General features: G+C 42.2%; 1 protein-coding gene across 1 annotated transcript in view; it reads left to right on the forward strand.

The window, feature by feature from the left end:
- The first annotated feature begins 288 nt into the window (after positions 1-288).
- The window catches only part of RRP15 (ribosomal RNA processing 15 homolog), a 35,516-nt gene continuing 18,050 nt past the window's right edge, over positions 289-17,754 (forward strand). Inside the window, exons 1-4 of the mRNA XM_044427001.1 lie at positions 289-431; positions 5,376-5,650; positions 8,730-8,827; positions 11,321-11,522. Coding sequence (XP_044282936.1) covers positions 359-431; positions 5,376-5,650; positions 8,730-8,827; positions 11,321-11,522 — 648 coding nt within the window. The 5' untranslated portion in view covers positions 289-358. The remainder of the gene's footprint in view (positions 432-5,375; positions 5,651-8,729; positions 8,828-11,320; positions 11,523-17,754) is intronic.

A 17,754-nucleotide genomic window follows, 5' to 3' on the forward strand; every position in this document is an offset into this window, starting at 1 on the left:
AACCGAACTCGGGGAGGGAGGCGCTCTGCTCCAGTGGCTGCATCGTAACCTTGTTAACGACCTCAGCAGACGTTATAGTCTATCAATGTCCACGTATAGCTTCGTACCGGTTGTCCTGCTAGCATGTCCCATAAGAAACCGGAGGTATAGGAGTACTATTGGTGGTATATTTTCGTTCTCTTTCCGTCCGTCACAGATCGCGTGGAGCCAATCACGCGCGTTCTCGCCCTCCCTCCCGCCTTCTTTCTGTCGCTCTACTGCACCCTTTCGAGACGCTTCCTGATCCCCGGAACGTTCGTGGCGGCTGCGCGGGTCCGCCGGACGGCGCCTGGAGGGACGAAGACACGTCCTGGGCAAGATGGCGGCTGCCATGGTGGGCTCACGTGGGGAGACAGAAGCCGGCGGCACTGAGACGGAGGAAAGCGACGGTGGTAATGGCCGGGGCTTTTGTCTGCGTTCGGAGTGGGACGCGAGGGGAAGGGAAGAAGAAAGAGTGAAGGGGGGACAGATGTTGGAGGGGAGAGAACTGAAGCTCTCACTCAACTACTGGGGTTCCGCAGCGTGGGATGTGGCGGTGGGGTGTCGTGTACGTAGGGTTCGGGCTTGAGTTTCTTTATTAACATTTTCACCTCCCTCCACGGCTTCTTACACCCCGTTCCCTTGGTTAGTTCTGCCTTCTCAGTGTTCGCATCTTTCAGCTCTCTTCGTTTTTCTTTGTAATCTATTTTGGCTTATTTCTGTGCCCACCGCTGATTGCTTTGGAGCAGACGGTGACTTGATAATTGTCAGTCTTTCTTAAGCCTCCTGACTCTTCGGTGAATATCAGATGCTTAAATGTTTACCCTTCTTTGTAGAAGCTCTCCTCCCATTATCAGAAGAATAGAAAGGGCTTGGGTTATTTTAGTCCTTTGAATTAGTTGAGATTTTTGTTGGATCAAGATGGTGATGATATTATTATGCTGCACGACTTTGGGTTGCACATTTTTTTCAGCTTGGTGAAATGGAGCAATAATTAACTATGGCTATCAAAAGTTAGACTGAAAACAGAAAATTTTCTGTGTGATATTGGCTTTTATCTTGGGCCAATAAATGCTGTAGTGGCTTGCATCAAGGAGATTTAGCCCTTGCTAAGAGCTTAATAGCAAAGTCAGAATTGCTTTTCAGTCTGCATCATTCTTAGATGAAAGATGATGACCTTTGGATAGTCTACAATGGCACATGATGCAATATAGGATTGTGTTTCCCCACACCCAACCGTGTCTAGTTGGAGATGACGGTTAATTTATGGATAATTGTGTTCTAGACTTTCAGTAAAAGTTAGTTTATTACTTTGCAGATGAGACTGGGGACTGCTTACACAATCCCATCTGATCCTCAGGGGCATGACAAATTTGAATCTGCCCAGTGGTTCTCCAAAAAGTTTTAGGACCTAGAATAATTGGGAGAGAGAGCTTGGAAGCATTTACTGTGATCTGGAAATAAGAGTTAAAACCACGAGTTCATTTTGTGTTATTTGATGACATTAAACCTAATTTCGTAGAAAATTTATAGTATCCTGTTGTAAGCCAATAACTGCTTGCAATGTCAACACTGAACATGGTTGGTAAGGAAATAGCTTTTCTTTTTGTAAATATAGAGAAAATATAAAAGTCTCAGGCCTTAAATAAAATAAATAGATAACAAAATAAAATAATTATCTTGCTCAATTATAGTGATAAAGCATACTTATTTTAGCAGATTCATATGGGCATGCGGTGTAGAATTATTTCATATTATTTCACTACCATGGCATTCATTTTGAATTTCTGAATGGGCAAAATGTCTTGTTTTCCCATAAAGTCAAAGACAGGATAATGGTGAACCACTGGAGCTAATGACTTTAGACGTTAGTCTGCTGGTCCTGGCCTGAATGTGCATGAATCACATTCAAAGGTGATTGTAAGGTATACAATCAAAGGTGATTGTAATGTGAGGAGAGTTTTGTGTTTCAGTGAAATGGGTGATAGCAGTGGAACCATAATGCTATACATAATGAGGAGATAGGATTTTTAGTGGATTTCCCCAACCTGGATTGTGGGAGAGGAATTCAAGCAGTGTTCTCCCTATTTCTCTGTCAAATAAAAAAAGCACATTACCCTCAGGTTGGTATAGACAAGTGCTGCTTTTGTTCTCTGAAAGTGGAACATACAGAATAGGTGAGGCATGAAGATTCCTTATAATTTCCTATTATATATATGTTGTCAACTAGAAATTAGTCAGAAAATGGCTTGGCCTTGCTTATTTATTTATTTGAAACTTTTCTAGACTGTCCCATTACCGACGTCACAGGAAGGTTTCACAATACAAAATGTAAAAAATTTAAAACACATTTATTTCTGTCCTTAAAGGTGTGGAGGAAGGCAACCATTTGTTGCTACCTGTAGCAATTTCCATCCCAGACTTTTAAATATTTTTTCCCTCTCACCTATATCATTACATCAATATGCATAGTTCTCTGCAAAGTATGAGAAGACTATTCCCTGCCCTGAAGGGTTTATAAAATAAACCTTGATAGCAGAGAAATGAGGCAGAACTGAAAGCATAGGAAGGATATGCATTATTTAAATTGTATGTGTTTAGACAAAAGATAAAATTGGATTTAAAGAGCAGATTTTAATCTTTTATTTAAAACTTTTGCTTTTGATTCAAAATGAAATATTAAATTTCTGTCTGAGTAAAGTATAGCTACTATTAAATTTCATCATAAACCTGCTGAACCACTTAGGGTGCAATCCATTGGACATGCCATGAGCCTCCGAACTTGGAGAATTCTAGTCATCCTATGCAGTGTGCAAAGAATGAACCAAAGCAATCTTTGCCTTTATGTTCTTTTTACTCCTCAAGTGTGCTATATACCTAATTAAGCCTACCTAAGTTTACTTTCAAAGGAAAGGGAGGAAGGCTGGAGTGTGTCAGGATTCATCATACCCTGCTGGACCCAGTCTCCTCCCTTGCAGTCATCCTTTTCCCTCTTCTCCAACATTAGACTTAGAACCTTGTGGAAGCACCTGTGAGTGAGGGGAGGGGGATCTGAATGTGGATCTGCATCTCTGAGATCAGAGCTCTTTTCCAGCCTTGGTCTGGGAATCCTGGAAGTCCTGTGGCCCCCTGTATGTTCTCCGGGACTTATAGAATCAGTCTGCCCCAGTATCATAAAATAAAACTAATCTACCACTGAAATATGGATATCAGTTTTTCACCTCATGGAAATTCCTCTGTCCATCTTAACTAACAGCTCAAGCTTCTTACAATCTCATACTAAAGTCATATGTAGAAAAACACAAGCTGGATGGGATTCCTGTAAGTCCCATTGAACTCAGTGGAAATTTCTATAGGATTGTGCTGTTAACCTCAAATTGTCAAGGGTGCTGGTTCTAAGAAAAACCCTACATTGCAAATACTCTGAAGATATTTCCTGTATAGGTAAAACTGAAGAACGCAAAATATATTCCATGAGACAAAGAGATGCAAAATCTGTTTGTAAGAATGCAGTACTCTAACTAGAGTGCTACTGCAGTTGGCCTAGGATCTGGAAGATCTGGGTTCTAGTCCCTATTTGGCCACACTGAGTGACGTTGGGTCCATCACTGACCCTTAGTGTAACCTATCTCACAGGGCGGAGGTGCTCTCCACCAGTTTTTGTAAAACTAACGGGTTTTCATTGTCTATTCAGGACAAGGACAAGGACAAGCTACGAAAAACAAGGAACCGCGTCGCCACCTTGGCTCAACTGGAGCAGAGTTCAGAGGGAACAGGAAATTAGGAGGGGGTGGCAGATGACATCCATTTCTTTGCTAATAAATAAGTGAAGTTTCCCTGTGAGCCCTGGTTCTTCTATATTGATACTCTCTTCCATGCACACAAGAGGCTGAATTCTGTAATGATTTGGCCAGGTCCCTTTAAGGCAGGGGTTCTCAAACTTTTCCACCACGGGGCCAGTTGAAAGCTGCCCAGCACGGGCCAGAGAGGTGGTGCCTGCGGTGTGCACGGGTTGGCATGGGAGCGGGGGTTGCGCGTGCAGGTGAGTGTGCTGAGGGGGGCAGCAAGGGGAGGGGAGGTGCAGGCGGGCATGTGCGCCCGGCGAGGGGAAGCGAGGCACGGGCGGGGGCTCGCTTGCTTGGAGATCATTTTCTCTGAGCGAGCAGACCGCTGCCTCCCTGCACGCGACGGGTCCAGATGGGCATGGCGGGCTGGATAAAGGGGCATGGCGGGCTGGATAAAGGGGCATGGCGGGCCGGATCCGGCCCCCGGGCCTTAGTTTGAGGACCCATGCTTTAAGGTATGTCCAGTATTACTGGCCCTGCAAGGAAGAAGAAGGGATTGGGAAAAGAACTTTTCATAGCATGACTACTGATTTAATACAGATCACTGTGGCAAATGCTACTATTTCTTTGTATTGTTGAGGAACTGAGTTTGTATGAGGACTAGACTGAATTAAAAGTTTGATTACGGCTATGATGACTGAAATAATATTAGCATTTGTATCCATGATGAGTGTAATAGTTGTAGTGAGGATGGCTGATGCTGGGTTGAATTCATGCTGTTACCACCTGAGTTGGTCCATGAAAAAAATGAGTGGTATATTAACTGCCTCCCTATCCCACTTAGCCCTGTGGCTTCCCAGATCTGGTAGAAGGTGATTGGAAAATGTTCTTTTTCCTCCCTCCCTCTTCAACAGGGCAGTTATATATTTCGTTTGATCATTAACAAGTAAATAGTCACAACTGGACCCTATGCAAATGTGCAAAAGTCTTAATTTTATTTCTGTAAGAAGCATCTGAATGGAAGGGCTGGGCAGCTGCAGCAGAGTGAAGTCTTGTATTAGCTTCTCTGTGTAAAGGAGGAGTGGGAAACAGAGACTGCCTTTTACTAGATCAGATAATTTATACAATTGAAATACATTCATGGAATTGAATCTGGTCACATTCGGCTCATTTCAGTCCACCTTGGTTGAAGAATTTCAACACTAGATGTCAGTATTGCAATTTTAATCTATCTCCCTCCCTCCCTCCCACTCTTTTTTAAAAAAAGAAAAACAAGCTGCTTTTACTCACAAAGACTATTCTATAATAAATTACAGAGCGTTTTTATTCTTATCATGACTTCTGAATGCATTATTCTGAGGATGAATTGTCTGTACATTATAAATAGTTATAGTGTCCTTGAAATGATGCCTTACTGCCCATGATTAGCATGGGGTATAGATTAATTACAGCAAAAAATAGTACTAGGTCTTCAAATTCCAGTGACATTTAAAACAAAATTGGGAAGAACTTCCCTTGATTAAGGATATTGTACCAATAGCAAGGAATTGTACATGCCTCTCCATCTCTTAGGCTCTGAATGGAGCTCCGGTATACCAGAGGACAGCTTCTCATCTGGGGATGAAGAACTAGATGGTGATGATGAAGATGAGCCAAAGACCGTGGAGACCGAAGCTCAAGATGCAGCTGAATCGAAAGAGACAGGCAATGCTGGTTGGGCTGATGCCATGGCCAAAGTGCTTAATAAAAAGGTTCCCACGAGCAAGCCCACCATATTGATTAAAAATAAGGCACGAGATGCAGAACGAGAAAAGGAAAAACAAGAGAGACTGGAGAGGAGGAAGCAGGTAAGGGAGCAGATGAAAGATTATAACACTGGTATTCACCAAACAGTATAGATATTATATGGCCGGGGGGAAGGGGCAGGGTCCTGAACTTCCTAGAGGCGTCAGATACTCCTTAATATGGAGATGCTTCATCTTTAGTGTCTGTTCTAAACTTCAAATTGTCTAAATGCTGACACTTTGGGACAGTGACTACCAAAAATCAGTTTGAAAGAACCCATCAGATCGCTATGAAACCTGCCCTGGATATGGGCCAAATGAAGATTTGTGAGCTGCATGTGAGCCATTTGTGAGCAGTGGCTCAATACTTGCTGCTGTGGGTGCCTGCAGACACCCACTTGCCACACACCACTAGCTGCCCCCCCCCCCCCCCCCCCCCCCCCCCCCCCCCCCCGTGCATGCCCACTTGCCACCTGCGGGCACCTGCTTGCAGCTTTCAAACATCTGGCATTAATTGTGTGTGGCTATTCTGTTGAGCAAGTCTGATCACCCCTGGTATATAGTATGGAAGGGATCTTTTTTGTGTGCAAGGATAAGACTAGCAACTTCATTGGATGGAAATTTTCTATCTATAGAGAAGTGCTAAATGCAGTGGAGGAGCAAACATGCCTCTCAGTAGCTGTTCCCATGAATAAATAAACAGTTTCAGCTGCCTTTGAATTCAGTGTAATTGCCTGTTCAGATATTAAAGTTGGGTTAACTTCAGATATGAAAATTGGGATAACCAAGATCTACAACTGGTTCTTCTATGTATCTGTTCTTAAAACATCTGTAAAATAACCAGGGCAGCTAAAAGACAATTCAGCACCCTCACTTTATCCTTGCAGTTTTCTAGAGACTTTTCCCTGCCCCCTGCCCTTTATTCAAAGTTCGCTAGTGGTTACCAAACTGTGACCCCCATCTCTATATTTACATACTTTTTAAAAAGCAATGTGTGTTGCTAGGCAATAGTGGTTGGTTGGTTACTTCCTCTGTACTCAGGATGAATCCTGAAAATGTTAAGCAGTAATACAGAATACAGACAATGACTGTTTGCTTCTAACACTGGTTTTATCAGATAAATATGTGGGATACCACAAATTGGTGGTGCACTGTTAGTCTATAAACTGATTTGTTCACTATGAGATAAACTTAAAACAGTCTGCCTTTTATTGATTCCATGCTGATGGAAAACTAAAATAGGATTGGTTGTTTGATCAGAGGCCAGAGCATGGTCATAAACATGGGAATTCATAGCAGTGTGCCTGGGATTAGAAATATGAGTTCTCTAGCTTCGTAAATAGAGGCCATGGGTAATGCAGACTTAGTATTTAAGAGAACTCAAACAATGTTAACTTGCCATTCAATTGTTTTAAACAGTTTAAAAATCTGTTTTGCTAAAACAAGTGAAAGAAAAGCCTGTGCTTATAAATTACTGCTGTTGATAGGAACAGAAAATGCTTGGTTTTATTGTTGAAATCAGTATTCTTTACATATTAATGCTTTCCGTGCTAGAAAAAATCTGGTTTCACAATATCTAGGCGTATATGGATTTGTTTTTTGGGTTGTGCACTGTGCTTTGTTTGTGGTTACAAACCATGATATGATAAAGTACCTGTGTTCACACAACACAGCCCATATTTCAGTAGGAACTCATGATTCAACAACAACCCACACTCAGTTCGTATGCAACCTTGAATCTTATTTAGCATTGTCTCATTTAGTGTAGATATCATCCAAAAGTCTCAAAATAACAAAAGACTTAATCTTTACCAGTGTCAAAGTATGGATGCCCAAAGTGACTTAATATTTAAAATAAAGTGTGAATTGTCTCTGTTCATCTGACAATATAACAGCTCACTCTCTCTAACGAGCCTTTCTCTGCATAGATGCTTTAGAATTATGGCCAGTCATCTCCATCTTGTTACAGAAGTTACCCCACTTCCTCTTGTTCTGCTTAAATTCCCATCTCAGTGATGTATATTTCTCAGAGAAAGAGACCCTTGGCATCGTGAATGAGCTAGCATGCCAGCAGGAGAGGCTGAAAACCTCCAGGAGCGCTCCATTCCTAAGTTGCATAGTCTATGATGGTCAAACCTGTCTCTTCCACCTTAAGCCAAGGTTGGAACCTGGCAGGAGTAACTAATTGGTAGAGGAGCCTCATGGCAGAGCAGCAGGGACTAGCACTGGCAGCCCATTTTTAAAGGGTTGAGTTTGCATGAGAACCATGGTGCAGCCGTACAATATTCCACCATAGTTGGAAACAAACAAGGAACAACTTTTCTTATTAGAAAGCAACATTGTGGTGTCTGCCTGAAGTTTTAGACCATCTTGACATGGTGCATGGACCTTACCTGTCTTGGAATTCTGGATTTTTTAAACTTTAGTTCTATCAGTGTGCATTCCTTAAAACCTGCCTGTATCGCTATACATCAAGATAGCTTTTTGAGTCACCTTTGCTAAGCTGGAAAGGCGCAAGCCTGCAGCTGGATGGTTAACCACATGTGGAAGTAGAGCAGGGAGTTGAACTTGATGGCTTTATAGACCCCTTACTACTACTATTCTATTATATTCTAAAAAGCTGGGCTCCAAAGTAACACTATTGACCTTAAAAAAAACTGCCTGAAAACTTTTCCCCAGAATACATTTTTTTTTTTAAATGGGTGCCATGCTGTGACCTGGGTTGTGATGAATATCTGTTTTTTGCTCAGAACAAATACTGACTTGCCTGGGCAAATATCTACCTTCTAGGGAAAACTGTCAAATTAAGAAGTAGTTGTTTTCTCTGCCTGGAAGGCAAATCCCACTTTTAGTCCATTGTATCCATGTTTACAAAACCTGCTTGAAAATATGCAGGGCCTGATGTACTTGGGAGGATTCACTGGTGCACCCATTATGTGAAAATATACCCCCATTGACCTGGGGACATGTTGCCTGGCCTTGCAGAACTAATACAGTTAAGGCTAGGAATATGTTCCCCATCCTTGCCTAGCACTGCCCTTTATGATTAATCAACTTGGTTTTCTTAAGAAATATTCTATAGGAGTATGCCACATTTTTAAAATGCCTAATGTTCTTTCACATAACAATATTTATGATGCAGCTTGATAAAAAGCGGGAGTGGGAAATGATGTGCAGAGTGAAGCCAGATGTTGCCAAAGACAGAGAACCGGAGAGAAACCTTCAGAGAATTGCCACGAGGTAAGACTCTGTGTTTGGACTTTTGAAAAGAGTTCTAAAGGCATGCCTGAGTAATCTGCTTCTAATCAAATCGAACCCTTAAGAAGTGGCTCGCGGGAGTCAAATGATTTATCCTTGGTTCTGTCTCGTACAGTATCGAGTTCAACAAAAGATTTCAGAAGTCTTATGAAAACATAAAATTTGGACAAGACTATAACGTGTTAAGTGTTCACCCAGCAGGAGTTCTGGGCCTTAGCTCATCGTTTTGTTAATTCCATACTTACAAAAAAAATATACAGATCAATCACTTCTCCCGCTCTTTGTATTTCTGTAAAGTGCATTCACCAAACCTCGCTGTTCTTGCGGTCAGATTACTGTCTTGCATTAACCTTGTGCAGTACCACATGGCTCTGGTCCAGCACTGAACCTGTGTGTTCTCTTGATCATATCAATGGGCTTATTTTGACATCCTTCCCTCCACAAGGGCCACTTTAAAAGCTTGCCTCTGAGCTTTGCATAGGAGGCTGTGGTAAGTCATTGGCAGAGTCTTGTGGTGTTTGCCAGAACCTGAGGCCAGGATTTCCCACTGTACTGGACCATGCAAGGGCTGGGTCACACAAAGAGGTGGTGTTTCATTTTTCCACATGATGATGAACTTGGAAGCACAATATTGTGGAAGAACATTGCTGTGGACCGGCTGCAGAAGGGGAAGCTTCAGTGATGGAAATGGCTCTGGCTACCTGCTGTGTTTTTACATATAATTGTATATCAAAGAATTATTGGTAACAGGGTTTGTATTACAAGAGTGGCATCCTTGTGCCCTGCAGTGCTTTGGAGTACAGCTCCTGTGATCCCTGACCAGTGGCCATGCTGACTGGGACTGATAGTGATTTTGGTTCAAAGTATCTGGTGGGCATTGGGTTGCCTGCCTTTCCAGTGAACACCATTAAAAGGACCAATTGTAAGAATTACCACAATAAGTAGGAATCCATGTTAGGGGATCCTGCAAGCCTCAAGTGGCCTACCTGTGCTTATGTGCCTATTATGCTACTTGTATATATTGACTAAGCTACTTCTGAGTTCTTCCTGTACCTGCTCCTATTTTTTGTGTTTTGATATCTGGCAAGAACACTTTGGGCAAATTAAACACCCTGGGCAAGCCACAAGCATAGACAATAATTTATGCAAATACTCTGTGGCGTGTGAGCACCCAATGCCAACAAAAGCAATTTTGCTCTAAGGAAACATCTTTCTATGCTGATTTGATTCACAGAGCCAAGGCAAATGAGTGTAAAAGCAAGCTTGTTTTTTTCTTGGAGCAAGATACAACATGGATCTCAACTAAAGGCCAGAGGATGTAGTTTATGCTAAAATCCTTGGCAGAGCCCTGGAGGAATGGCAGGGAGGTGCTTGCACCTCCTTCAGTAACTGACAGCCATGTAGAGAACTACCTGCTTGCCAAAACATGAGACCAATAGTTTATAGAGTCCTTTTCCAAAGAGGTGCTTTTCTATAGGACCATACAGTTATGATACAATTGTGCTTCCTTCATTTTTTCTGGTGATGCTTGTGTGTGGTCTTGCTTACAAATGTTTTGGAGACAGACTGATGTTCATGAGTTGCAAGCTATGTAGGGTTTTGATATCTTTACATTATATACCCTATAACATGGCCACATGATCTGAATGCAAATTGTAAATGTCAGGAACATTGGATTCGTATGTCCACTTGGTGGTCAATGGAATGTATATTTCTGTTTTCACGATTGTGGATCATAGTCCCCTGTATTGGGGTGATGACAGTACATAGTGTTCTCTGTACTTGCCATGTGACAAGTTGATTGCTGCTAGGAAAGTCTGATTAATTTGCATCCTTTTTGGTGGTTGAATAGTAAGTTTCCAGTGGGGTTCCCCACAACCCACCAAACTTGGAGGATTAGGGGAATCTAATGCAGGGCAGAAGTAGCACAGAGACAGTCTTTGCTTCCCTGCTCCTCCCATTTTGGAAACCAGCTAGATGACCAGTTTTGGCTGTCTGGTTGAGGTGCTTTGTAAGGGGAGCGAAGGAGGCTAGAGCACTGCCAAAGAGGCTAGAGCACTGCCAAGATCCTGGCAGACCTAGTCTCCTCCCTTCCCTGCCCCTCATAACATCCTGCTTTCCCTTTCTCCATGGTGACTTCAGAGACACCTGCTGGCTGTGAGAGAAGGAGGTGGAGTATCTGAGCTCCCAGCCTCAGCTCCCAGGTCTGAGGATTTTCAGGCCTTGAACTTGGGAACCTAAATGATCCAGTGGCCTTCTAGATGCTATCTAGGGGCCATAGGATCAATCTGCGCAATACATCTTTAAAATCCCTTTGTGTAGCTATCCAGTCTCTATTACACCATCTCTCCTTTTGTGTCCCATGCTCTGTGGCTGAGGTGCCATAGTCCAGTAAACATCTAGTCTGATCAGTCCTGTTGCTGGCATTCTTTCAGTAATGATACATGGGTGCCTGATGACTTCTTTAATCCCCAGGGGCGTTGTTCAGTTATTCAATGCCGTCAGGAAGCATCAAAAAAACGTTGACGAGAAAGTGAAAGAAGCAGGAGTTTCGAATAGAAAACGTGCTAAGCTGATCTCCTCTGTTTCAAAGAAAGACTTTATCAATGTACTGAGAGGAATGGAAGGAACAGAAGTAGAGCAAAATTCTTCCAGGAAGTCTTTGAAAAGCACCCAGGTAGGTACTGCTCCGTGGAGCACTATTTCTTACTGCAAGCAAAAGCTGGCCATTCAGTTTACCCTTTCATGTCATTTTCCTCTCCTGACCTGAAGTGGTTATGGAACTGGAGCTGGTTCACACAGCATCTTTTCTATCCAGCTGACCAGGGCCAAGAGTTCTCTTGCAAGTGGGTGTTTGGAGAAATGGGAGGTGTAAGAGTGGACAAACACAGAAATTAAATGTTTGTTCTTTCTAAACAAATTTATGGCATGCATTAACTGCATTCCTCTAAAAGGCAGCAGAAATATTGTGTGAAATGACATTAAATTATCCAGTGAGAATTAGATGCCCATTTTCTTGTGAATGCAGTTCACACTTGATCCGTGAATCCCTCTTCTAATGTGATGCACTGTGGTGTTGACTAATGAATTCCAAGCAGCTTAAGCAACTGTCCAAGACAACTGAATGGTTTGATTTCCTTCAGCTGCTGCTTTAATATCAAGCAGAGTTTTGGAAGCTATATGTCAAATGGCCTTTACTGTTGACTTCTGCAAATAAAGTCCTCATCCGGTTCCCATTTTCAGCAGAATTTTGGGTATTTCCTTGTGGATCTTAAGGGAGGGCTGGATATAGCAAATAACACTAGCAGTCCTAGACAGATTTTCTTTTCTTTGTCTTTTCTTGCCTTAACTTTTGCACATTTAGTTTGGAGCAACATTTTTTCTGGGAAACAATAATTGAATTGGAATTGGATATTGTGTCTGAACTTGTTGGAATTGTTGTGATTCCTCAGCAAATTGATGGTTGAGTCTTGCTTGAAGAGGATGATGCTGATCCTATCACAGTCTTGTTCTAATTAGATGCAACCATTCCTTCTTTTTGGCTGCCTGGGTTTCTTCATGCTGCTGGTTCCCCCCTCCTCTGCACACATTGGCTAGGTTCAGACACAGGGAAGCCATGGTTGGTGTTAAGCAAGAACACACCCCGTAGTTCGATATTCATATGATCAACAGAATGAGGTATACAGCTGGTTTTCTGCATTTCTTTCCCATTTGCTCTGCCCCAGCTTTGTGAGTTCATGCCTGTTCTCATGGAGCAGTGGCCTTAGCTGTATTTTTTTTATTCTCACTGGTTAGTAGGATTGACTATAATGATACTGTGCTAAACATACTTTTCTTAAGCTGCCTTCAAACCATGCTTTCAGATTCCTGGTTAGTCTCCAAACCGTAATTTGTGGGCAGGTTCAAATTCAGGCAATAGCTAAACTGTGCTTTATTGTCAACAAACCATATTTCTGTATTATTTGTGAATGCAGTCCATCTGTTTATAGACATGAATGTTCCTGCGCATCTCTTATTCTGGACACTTGGCTAGTGGACTATCTGACTCAGTGGGGTTATTTACTTTCTGTGTTTTTGACTACTGGAAATTCTATCTTTGGTATACTTTTATCTGGTGCTTACCATTGTCATGGGATTCTGAATAGCCTGCTTTTGGTTATGGTTCACCCCTGAAAGATACTTGGTTACACTGACTTGAATTGGAATGAGGCTCTGCGTTCAGTAATTCATTTGTGTTGTTTTTATTAAAATCTATGTGAAGCTATTTTTCCTTTCATTACCTGTTCTAGTCCAATTGTAGGGCTGACAGCATATTCCTTTAAAGAGAAATGTGTTTTTTAAAAGATATATATGTATAAAGATGCTGTGTTGGTCAAATGTAAAAGGGAGCAGGACTTTGGGTTTGAGAATCTAGAATTTCAGAAGCTGCATGTTTATAATACATATTTGCGTTCACGCTTGAACTTCGTGCTTGGTAGTGGGTGGAATACTTCTCTTGGCTCCAAGCCACTGGAGTTAACTAAGCACTTTCCTGTGCCAGTAAGAAATACTTTAATCAGTTGGGAGACAACAGTTTGTCATGTGTTCTTTGTTTAGTGTGCTTTTGGGAAGCATGCCGAAACACTCCATGGCATAAAGAGCCCTCTGAATTTCACGCAAGTGTAAGATTAAAGTATTTTAAAAATTCATTGGGTAATAAGAATAACTTAAGACAGTTGCCAAGTGTTCCATTTCTTCTTAAGTCTGTTCAGTTTGCTTGATTTCAAAGGGTGGAAAATTAGAATAATAATGGTGTTGTAATAGAAGTTCTTTACTAGGAATGCTGCTGTTCAGAACGATAATCTGTTGGTGTACACAGACACAGACACATACACCTGACTTATAGGCAATTTGCAAAGCTAACACTGGGGTTGCCAACAGAGCTGGTCTTACCTCTTGAAATCTTTAAGGTGGCCTAGGATGGTAGGCTTTGAGGCTGTATGTAAGAAGAGCTGGGTGACACAAAGTCAGGGCGTGGCATAACAAGGCTATAACAAGGAGACCCACACCTAAACCTTAATGTGACGTTTTGACCAGGAAGACTTAAACAAAAGTGCTTGCCAGTAAACTGGGATCTCAGTTAAACTTGTTTTTCAGGAGTCCAAATAAAATGTTGGATGGTCTGGACAGTCTTTTTTGTATGATAAAACTGAGTGGGGGGGGGTGAGGTTTCCCCTCATCCTGGTTCCCCTGCACATGTATTAAAAATTTGGCTTTAAATGCCAGGAGTTTTATCAGCTTTCCAGACCTGACATCCAACACCCCTTTAGCCTTCGTTGAACAAAATTATAAAGCTGAAAGGGGCATGAAATCCTAGAAATTAGATCATACAAACTTTGCCCTTTCTACAGTGTCTAGTTTTTTATTTTTGAGTTTCCACTTGCTGTACCTCTTCAGCTTTAAAGTCCCACCCCATGTTGAAATGAACCAATCCTTTGGGGGCTTTTGTTGTGCTGTTTTTGTTGAAGATGGGCTTAGTTCTTGTTTCATTCCCTCTTTTCAGTGTTTTTAAGGAACACAGTTAACTTGGGAATGAAAAAGGTCAGCATCATGATAGGACAGTCTTCTTCAACTAGGCACTGTCCAGATGTGTTGAACTATAACTCCCATAATTCCCAGCTATTTTGGCTAACAGTCAGTGAATGCAAATATTTCTATAGGGAGTAAATCTAATCGTATGCTCCGTTTCTATTGTAAAAGGTGCCTGAGAAGGCTAAAAGTAACATTAATATATCAAAACACACAACAGATTGGAGTTTTTCAAACATCACAATGCATATCATTGAATTCAAGCAAGTTAAAATTAAAAATCTAGGCACAGCACAGAGCAAGTTAAATAAAAATAAAACTAATCTACACTACCAGTTGTAGTCCTGCAGTACTCCAAGGAGCTACAGGAAACTGTCTTAAATCAGTGGAGAGGAGGGAGGGGTCTTCTCACAGGTTAGATGGTTCATACCTCCCTCCCTCTCTTCTGGACCAGGCTGGCTGCAGTAAAAGGGACGTGCTGGGGAGTGGCAATGATGGTAAGTCCTCTTTGCCCAGCCTTGCAGGTGTTTTGGCTCCTAGTGCTGATTTTTCTGGACTCTGCACATTAAACCCAGGAAGGAATGCTTAAGTTATCCACTTATCCCATAAATGCTTTTGTAAATATATCCAGCTCTTAAGCTGAACTCCGCTGAAAACTTTTCTCATGAATACCTCCCAGGATAACTTTTGCAGTGTAGCACTACAGGTGTGACTTGTTCATACTGGGAGGGTTATGAAGATGGTTGCTGGCCATAGAAGGAGGCATGATGGGCATAGTGATTTCGGGAGGAGGAAATCTGATGTCAACATTGTGCATGCATATTTGGGCAGATCCCATAGTGAATGCCATCATCTACCTTTCGTGAGTGTGGAATTGCTCATGAATACATGGATATTAGGTTTCCAACTGCTGTGGAAACATATCTTCCATATATTCTCTCTTATCTGGCAAGACCAGACATCTAGTCAGGAAATGTGAAGTATGTTCTTGAGCCTAGCCTGTGGTGTGTGTTTGCTTATGAAGGCTACACCGAATAATCTGGTGGGGTGATCTAGGCCCCTGCTTCATGATAGCATTGGCCATACAGTTTAGGCAACTGAGAGTTTTCCACACAAAAATAAAGCACTGAAGAATTTTCCAGTTTGGAAACATTTCTGTCTCACATCACTGGTATGGATGGATGGTTCTGTTCCTTACGACCATCGAATATCAACACGTGCAGATTGGCACAAAACTTTTCACCATAAGTTAATTCATTAGCTTCAGCTAAAATTTGTTCCTGAACTCGTATATGTGATCTTCACAGTGCAAACCTTCGCAGTACAATGTAAGGTCAGCAACACCCATGCCTTTCCTCGGGGCTACAACACAATGCCAACTGTGCACATTTCTTGGAATGGCTTATGGCTTTGAAAGTTGGACCATAAGGAAGGCTGAGTGCCGAAGAATTGAGGCCTTTGAATTGTGGTGCTGGAGGAGACTCCTGCGAGTCCCTTGGACCGCAAGGTGATCAAACCGGTCAGTCCTAGAGGAGACCAACCCTGACTGCTCTTTAGAAGGCCAGATACTGAAGATGAAACTCAAATACTTTGGCCACCTAATGAGAAGGAAGGACTCCCTGGAGAAGAGCCTAATGCCTAATGCTCCCTGGAGAAGAGCCTAATGCTGGGAACAATAGATGGCAAAAGAAGAAGGGGACAGCAGAGGATGAGGGGGCTAGATGGAAGCCGTTGGCATGAGCTTAAATGGACTCTGGTGGATGGTGGAGGACAGGAAGGCCTGGAGGAATGTTGTCCATGGGGTCGCGATGGGTCAGACATGACTTCGCGACTAACAACAACAACAGCTTACAGCTTATGCTATGGCTTGGGTTCTGTTGAACTACTAACAATTAAATGAGTTCACTGCTTGATGATTGTTTAGGGTCTAAGGAAGATCTACAAAAGCACCTGGGTGAAGTGGGAGAGGTCTGAGGTGGGAGAGTGGATCATGTCACTGAAGATGCAGTGTTTTTCTACATAAAATACTTCATGCAAGCAGAAAACTAAAATTTCGGAAAGAGAAAAATTTGCTTTTTCTCTCCATTTTCCCCCATGCTCAGTCTGTGGTCTGAAATTATATGGTGTGTCATCTCTCTTCAGTGATAGAGCATATTCTTTGCATGCAGAAGGTGGCAGATTCAATCCCAGGCATGTCCAGATTAGGCTAAGAAAGAACTTTCCAGGAACTCTGGCAGTTGCTGCCAGTCAGTGTTGACAGTGTAGGGCTCATGGACCCATGGTCTGACGCTGTACAGGGCAGCTTCTTATCTATTGATCTAACTTTATTGTGCCTGTTTTCCCATTGCCATTCTTCCTGTACAGCTCCCGTGAAGTTCTTTGGTCTGCTGTTTAAGTACTTGTACATGCTGCTTTAAAGCTAGCCCTTTCTTCAGTTTTTGTGTGCTCAGATGGGAGTAATTATTGTCTTGAACACCATCCATCCAAGGGCTTTGCCTTTTATATCATTAATGGTTTATCGAAGTATTTCTTAATCTTTGCCAAACCTGCTGACTACTTCCCCCACCCTTCAGAGTTGTTTCTGGATAGCATCTTGTGGTCTCTCCTTCCCCATCTTCCTTATCTGGAACCTGCTAGAAGGAGAAAGCTGAATTTATTTCATCCTGCTAAGGGTGGGGTATTAGTGAGAGATGGGTTATCTGAGCATTTGTGTTCTGAACATGTTGCATACAGGTATTCTGAGCGTAGCCTCTTGCAGAGATATGTTGAGACAGAATACTTTACTCCTCAATTATACAGCTCAGGTATTGTGATATATTGCCCAGTGTACAATCAGTACATAGCACTCACACTCTTTCTTAACACCCACTTTCTCATATATATCTTATATATGAATATAGCATCTTCAGTCCCACCAGTTTAAGGCCAACCTGTCTTGCCAGAAATACCAGCCGTGCCCTAAATATGAAGACATGGAGTGTGAAAATACCATCTTTTGGGAGAGAGAGGAGTTGGGAGCTTTTCTTTTTCTTTGGAGAGAAGATGATAAGGCATTTAGCAAAGGAGGGAGGAGTAGGGGCATGTTGTACATGGGCCAAGGAATAGGACTGTGTTGACCCAAATAGGCTTTCTGCTCTGCTCTTTTATCAGCTAAATCCATTTCCCTACAACCCCAAATCCTCCAGCTTTTTCCACTGAAATTTGGAAAAAGCCTCACATGTTTGCATGGTCTTGTCTTCTTTGCTTCAGCAAGTGTATGTTTGCTTTGTCTGGGTATAAGGCAGCTTTCTCCAGTATGACACCTCCAGACGAGTTTGACTGCAACTCCCATAGTTCTCTGT

The sequence above is a fragment of the Varanus komodoensis genome, unplaced genomic scaffold (assembly GCF_004798865.1).
Source record: "Varanus komodoensis strain SLA01 unplaced genomic scaffold, ASM479886v1 scaffold1, whole genome shotgun sequence".
In the NCBI taxonomy this organism is placed as follows: Eukaryota; Metazoa; Chordata; class Lepidosauria; order Squamata; family Varanidae; genus Varanus; species Varanus komodoensis.